The sequence below is a fragment of the Penaeus chinensis genome, chromosome 19 (genome assembly GCF_019202785.1).
Source record: "Penaeus chinensis breed Huanghai No. 1 chromosome 19, ASM1920278v2, whole genome shotgun sequence".
In the NCBI taxonomy this organism is placed as follows: Eukaryota; Metazoa; Arthropoda; class Malacostraca; order Decapoda; family Penaeidae; genus Penaeus; species Penaeus chinensis.
Window position 1 is genome coordinate 6809541 of NC_061837.1, and position 7500 is coordinate 6817040.

General features: G+C 34.6%; 1 protein-coding gene across 6 annotated transcripts in view; it reads right to left on the reverse strand.

The window, feature by feature from the left end:
- Positions 1 to 1820: 1820 nt before the first annotated feature.
- Positions 1821 to 7500, reverse strand: part of LOC125035220 — a 38840-nt gene continuing 33160 nt past the window's right edge. For all 6 annotated transcript variants that reach the window (XM_047627476.1, XM_047627473.1, XM_047627475.1 and 3 more), the window contains 2 exons: positions 7338 to 7457; positions 1821 to 7011 (listed from right to left, as the gene is read on the reverse strand). In XM_047627476.1, coding sequence (XP_047483432.1) covers positions 3839 to 7011; positions 7338 to 7457 — 3293 coding nt within the window. In that variant the 3' untranslated portion in view covers positions 1821 to 3838. The remainder of the gene's footprint in view (positions 7012 to 7337; positions 7458 to 7500) is intronic.

Genomic DNA, 7500 nt, shown 5'->3' on the forward strand with positions numbered 1-7500 from the left:
AGGAGGAGAAGGGGGGGGAAGAAGGGGGGGAGAAAAAGGAGAAGGGGGGGAGAAAAAGGAGAAGGGGGGGGAGAAGAAGGAGAAGAAGAAGAAAATAAAGAAGAGGAAGAAGAAGAAGAAGAAGATAAAGAAGAAGAAGATAAAGAAGAAGGAGAAGGAGAAGGAGGGAGGAAAAAAACTGCCAGAGAGGAAGAAAAGAAGAAAGAACAGTTCTCTGAAAGTTAAGAAAGAAAAAAAGTATATTATCGTTCTTTGAATATATCACATAATCTCAACTGCAGTGCATCTTCATCAGGTCACTCTTATACATTTCATGAGATAACAAAATACTGCTACAATCTTAAAACTACAAAAGGATATCCATCCATAAGGCAAAGACAATATATAGGCCACAAAATCATCACTGGGAAAAACTGACATACTTGTTTGATGCATGGCAGTGGATTGCAACACTAACAGACAATTTACCCAATGCTTGTGGGGATTGTACTTTAAATACACGCAAAGCCAACTGTGAGCTTAGTTTAATCTTTGTTTTTTTCCACACATATGTGCTTATTCACCAAGGAGTCAATTACTAGTACTACCTATCTCACCTGTTTACCTTTTTCCTTGATTTTTGGAAAGACTCGTTTTATTTTTCATTGCTATTAATATTGTAAATACCATTATAATAATCATGATATCAACATACATATCAATAGTATAAAAATGTATCCACCAAATACAAGGATATTAGCGGAGGACGTAGGTTTACTAATTGTGGCTGTACAAACAAAGTTCACAATAGAAGAGGACGAGGAAGAGGAAGAGGAAGAGAGAGAGAAGAAAGAGAAGAAAGAGAAGAAAGAGAAGAAAAAGAAAAAAGAGAAAAAGAGAAAGAAAGAAAGAGAGAAAGAGAGAAAAAGAAAGGGAAAAGGGAAAAAGGGAAAAAGGGAAAAAGGGAAAAAGGGAAAAAGGGAAAAAGGGAAAAAGGGAAAAAGGGAAAAAGGGAAAAAGGGAAAAAGGGAAAAAGGGAAAAAGGGAAAAAGGAAAAAAGGAAAAAAGGAAAAAAGGAAAAAAGGAAAAAAGGAAAAAAGGAAAAAAGGAAAAAAGGAAAAAAGGAAAAAAGGGAAAAAGGGAAAAAGGATAAAAGGAAAAAAGGAGAAAAAAAAAAAAAAAAAAAAATCACCACATAGGTCTAATACATGACTCTTTGGTGACTCTGCATTTGTGGAGCCATCTGCATGTAATTACTTTAGAGAGTATTACATATTCCTGACGCATTAGGTAAAATATAACAACTACATTAGATTATGTAGTGTTGTTTCAGTTATGGAAATGAAGAAATAATTTATGAACATATAATTTATGAACATTAAGTCTTTGTTCATCATTTACAAAACACTTAAGAATACATATAGATTTGCTGCTTTCACAAGAGAAATCTTTTAGTTGAAATCGTTAGTGCAGCTTTAGAAACTTTAGGTCTCCAATTCATTTTGGGACGTTAATATATTGTGAAATAATTTGTATTTTCTACAAATATTATTCTTCCATACCTCTTAATCTTCTTGCTCATACATTTATATTCTACTTACATGTAGAGAATAACAAGATCATATTAAAGAGATGTTCAATTAACAAATCATGATCTTTAATACTGATAAATGGACCATAATACTAGAGATTTCTTTTTTTTACTTGAAGCTATTACTTCAGCTGGTAGAAGGCATTTTTATACTGTTCCTGTGTGAACACAGAGGCAGGAAATAAAATACAGCAACAAGCCTTTCATCTAGATTGAGATTCAATGGATAAAGTAAGAAAAAATAGAAATGCAATGTGGGAAACCATCTATTTATAATGTAGCACTGAAATATAAATAACCTAGCATTACACAAAAAAAAGAAATATACATAAAATATTTGTACATCAAATAAATAAAAATCTACAATCTTGGTTTAGGCTAGTCCCTTCAGTTACAAGCCTGATGATTCTGTGTGCCATAAAACATCAAGCAAACATGCTCTGTTGTCTGGATAATCTGTGTAACCTGACCACAACAGCCTAGGTCAGCACACTCTTTCAAAGTAAACTGTAATGCTACTAGAGACATACCAGATTTCAATGGCAAGACTTCAATTACTTTGGTGATCACACAGTCTCCTACATCTGTTGATCACTCATGGACAATGCATCTTGCTCTTTACCCTCAAGAACAATTAAGAGTCATTGCTGTACTAAGGGTATAACTACAACCATCTAAGCACATGTTTTGCAACTCAGTCCCATTCATGTGTGTGTTACACAGGACAAAATCTAGCAAAAAATTTATCATTTATTACATTTCCAATTCAGTTCTATGTGCATACATAGCTCCAACTTTCCTGTCTCTTAGAAGTTTAAAAATTAACCTTTTGTGTCAGGTGGTTAGGCCCAGAGCTGACTAGACTAAGTTACAGTAACTCTAACATTGAAGATTGAAAAAAGATGTCAAATATGGAATTTTTGTGACAGCCCAAAGAGCTGATGTTAGGACCAAAAACTGAACTCCTAGAGTCACCTTCACACTGAACTCCAAAGCCACATGATTTTCTTTGTTTCAAAGAAAAATAAATAAAAATACCAACAGAATATGACACCACTAGAATGTGCAAAAGCAAAAAAATAAAGAAAACTATTATGCTGATAAAGTGATAAGTTAATTAACTTATACTCCCTTCATTTAATTCAAATGTATCATAAATGCCTATAGGAATAGGAATGTGGAAGTATACACCACAACACATACACCAACCTTTGCCTGCAAGTTCTTGATAGTGTAGTAAGGCTCATGGTGTCAAGACACTCAACAAAGATTAATTAACAATATATATGTCTCATTTGACCTTAAAGCACCACTAATTGTTCAAAAAAAGTTACTTTGTTACTTTCAGCTTGGAACAATGGAACTGCACACCACTTGTAGGGAGATTTCTCTTATATTTTAGCTGAAAGGAGTTCTAACCACAATTAATTACAGAACTGAAGCAGTTTGCAGATTTGTTTTTTTAGTTGTGAGATTGAATGGTTAGAATCTAACAAGAAATTGCCTAGATCTAATGGCATATAAATATCAGTCACTTAAAGGCCTCCACATGGACTGAATTTCAGAAAGAAATTTTTTGTCGTCATCACTGTCCTTTACACTGTTTTCATATAAGCATATTTTTACTGCCATAACTATGCTTTAGCAGTTCATAAAACAAAAAATCAGTGTCCCTGATGGCATGCACTCTTACCAAATCATGTTTCCTTTACAAGTTTGGAAGGTGAGTGGCAATCACATTGTATAGATGTCATCACATGTGGAAACCATGGGTAAAATATATAGATGGCCATGCCTGGGAACTGCTTGATTCAGTAACATTATGCAAGTGATACACACAGCAACCATGGTTTAAGTTATCAATGTATCTGTCAATAAGCAGTGCTTTTGTTGACAGGAGAAAATCGTATTTCCTAGATATGTTACAGAAACTTGATAGCATTTAGCAGCATAAATAAAGTTGGCCACTAAATCAATCACTTATCAGTTTTTTTTTTTTTTTATATTTTCTCTCTATAAGGAAAAGCCTTTAAGCCTTAGTTGGCAGCTTTTAGTCTTTCTTAAAGCCTAAAATGATAATGTCAGTCAATAGATTTAACAGTATCAAAGAAAGAAAATCATATCAAATAATAAAATATATGCACACAAACTGTCTCACAGATTCTATTACACTAGAATAGGTTTCATGACAAAAGAAGAGAACACCTTTTGTATTAATTTTCTTACATGCATGATCATAAACCGAGATTCACTGTTGACTTTTATAACTCACTTGTCTAATTTCTTTTCGATACCCATTTTCCATTGACTAGACCATTCTCTCAAAATGTAATCTTCATCTATTTCTTTAGGTGAAGGTCCTTCGATGGAAATATATGCCATGGCCATCACCAGTGTTCTTGGAAACTTAGGAGTTAATGTTCCATATGTCAATGCAATATCAAACATACTAAGCTCTACTTTAGCAGTTAGGAATGGCAAAACTTTCAATTTCAAGTAAAACTCATGAAGTTTCGGGAAATCACCAAACAAATCTGGCTTTTCCCCGAATGCTGTAAATAAGTCTAAAACAGTGCAACTTTTCTGTTTCCCTAGCAATGTTCTTACAGCATGCACATCTTGTAACAATTCACAGCTGCTTCCTTTAAATTCCTTCATAAATCTCTCAAATACTTTTTCCATTACAAAAGTTGTAACCTGTTGTAATCTCATTGTAAAAAAAATCAGAGTTTCATCTTTATGTGAATGCAAACTTAAAAGTGTATATGACAAAAATATGTCCAGAATGCTCAAAACTGTTACTTCTTCAGAGTCCTCAGATTTTGAACATTTCAACATAGAAGCAACAATTTTTCTCAATGCTGTAATTTCCATAATGGAAGCCTGACTGTGCTCTTTTTTGGCAAATACTGCATGTAATCTAGGAAATAATGCATCTGCAATCCTGAAGGCAGACGTATGTGTTAGATCCAATGTGCTAAATTCCAGAGCTTTTAAACTACCTGTCTCATCATATATTGTACAAGCAAGTTCCTTCAGCTTTAAGCTGTTTTTAAAAAGAAAACTAAGAATACTTGCACTTCTTAAGCAATTATGACTGTAAGGTTTCTCTAGTTGTAACACTTCCTCTGTTTCAGGAAAGTTGGCAAACTTAAATGGTGATCCTTTGCATAATTTTGTAAATTCTTCAAGATAATAAAACAGATCTTTAAAAATATGATTGCTTTCTAACCAGGACAAGCACTTTTTCAGAGAAGGTAAACGAGCTGGCAATACAAGTTTGTCCAGCAATCCTAGGTTTCTCATATGGGGGATGTCTGCATAAAGTGACATTTTCTGAAGATCTACATTTTTGTACTCCAAATACTCCTTTACAGATAATTCCTTTTCTTGTATACATCTATTGACACTAAGTAAATGTTCTTCACATTCGCCTCTTTGGTTAAGCCATCTGATTATAGCTAGACTATTCTTTTCAAAAGCAAGTACACTAAAATATGGTGACCTTTTTAGAGCCTTTAGTTGTCTATTTTGCAAGCAAGTGGCTATGTGCTTCACCATATATGAAACTAAAATGTCTTTTTCGAGAGACCTTTGAGGCCCTGGAAATACACCTCCTTCTAAATTTGTTATCTTCTCTGTTAGGCCTTCCAGTCCTGAAACATCCTTCATAGTACCTTTCAACAATGAATAAACATGCCTAAACAATTTTTGTATCTGCAGCTTCTTTATCATAAACTCGTTGTGCTTTTGAGATTCATCATGGCAACGCAATATTTTAGCTGTCTGATACACTTCACTTGGCTCAGATAATACAAACACTTTAAACTGACCAGGGTCTGTGCTTCCCCATTTACAAGCCTCACAGATAAGTGTCTGCTTTTCACAATATGTCACCCATGGAAAGACTTTCTGCCAGTTTTTAATACATTCTGATAGTTCTGGCATAACAACAGGCCTTTTTTTTACTAGCTGAACTTCTACTTCATTACCCAAACTATCAAAATTATTCTCTTCTTCATTTACTACATTTTTCCTTCTTTTGGGGTGACCTGCTGCTGGATATTTACTTTTTGAATTATCAATTGTTTGGCTAGAGTCATGACACCTTTTTAAATTTACATTGTTTTTCTCTTGTGGCTTTCCTTTATATATGTCCTTTATTATTTCATTTTCTCTATTATCCTCTTCTGAGCACATTTCATCCATTTGGCTTGCTGCAATGGATACAACTTCTGTAATCACCGGTAACTGACTATCCTGTGTCTGAGAAAAGATAACATTGTCTAAGTTCATCTCATCTCTAATATGATTACTCTCCTTAGTGTGCCATCTTTCTCTGAATTCATCTGAATAATTCTGTACTTTCTTAACACTGTCAGTATTGATAGCACAATTTGGAGTGATAGCGTCTGATATGTGGTTTTCAGCTGGTTTACCATTCTGATTAACATCTTGTACAAATGAAACAGAGTGCTTTCCAAGCTCTGTATTTGCTGCTTTTAGATCTAGTTTGGCAAGCATATCTTTACCTTTCTGACTAGCAACTGGTTTAACTGTGTTGTTTAAAACTAAACAGGTATTTGTTTTGGGTAGGCACACAAGTTTACATTTTACAGGAGATGTCTTTTTTTCTTTAGAAGGAATACTACTAGAAGTTTTCTTTTTAGTGTGATGGGTTTGAGAGCCACTGTTTGCACTGTACGTGTTAGTTTGTTTACGTGGTATGTCTCCTTGTCTGTTCTCATCAATCTCTTTAAGTGTCTCTGAAGAGGTATTTACAGTTTCTTGTCCTTCATGTACTTCTGGTGCCAAACTTGCGGTACTAGATGCAGGGACAATTTTACCTTTTACGGGTGATGTCTTTTTTTCTTTAGAAGGAACACCGCTAGAACTTTTCTCTTTAGTGCGGTGGGTTAGAGGGTCCCTGCTTGTACTTAACGTGTTAGTCTGTTTACGTGGTATGTCTCCTTGTCTGTTCTCATCAATCTCTTTAAGTGTCTCTGAAGAGGTATTTACAGTTTCTTGTCCTTCATGTACTTCTGGTGCCAAACTTGCGGTACTAGATGCAGAGACAATTTTACCTTTTACGGGTGACGTCTTTTTTTCTTTAGAAGGAACACTTCTAGAACTTTTCTTTTTAGTGCGGTGGGTTTGAAGGTCCCTGTTTGTACTTAACGTGTTAGTCTGTTTACGTGGTATGTCTCCTTGTCTGTTCTCATCAATCTCTTTAAGTGTCTCTGAAGAGGTATTTATAGTTTCTTGTTCTTCATGTACTTCTGGTGCCAAACTTGCAATACTAGATGCAGAGACAATACCATTATTGGCATTAGCTGCAGATTCAACAGCTGTAACTGATGTCACGTCTATCTTCCAATTAGTTTCTTTTCCCAACCAGGTATCAAGCTCTGCATTACCTTGAAGCAGGTCATCTATTAGTTCTGAAAAATAAAATGTTTAGATATTTCTAAAGTTGGAACATATTTATATCTACAATTTAACCCATCCATCATGACAGCTCCTGGCACATGGGCTGCATGTAGAGGTAGTATGGGAAACACAAATCTTTCTTGCTCTCTGCACTCAGTAGAATTTAGAATATGATGTGATTGGACATCACCAGTGCGAGGGATGATCTAACCATAATATAATAAAAGGTCAACCATTGCAAGAAGGTGAATCTAAGATCCTTTACTTTAGTCTCCTACCAAATATACTTCATTTCTTCAATATGATGATAATTATGAACCAAATGGACATTATCTACCTGGATTTCTCATATAATGGGTAGAAAATGCTTTCATTCTTCGATTTATCTTCTTCTTTTTCTGCTTTGAAACCTTGTTATGAGCTGGGTTGAGTATCACAAGCCGTTCTCGTACTTTACCTGTAAAATACAGACAGGAAAGTTGACTCATTACAGGTAAAGA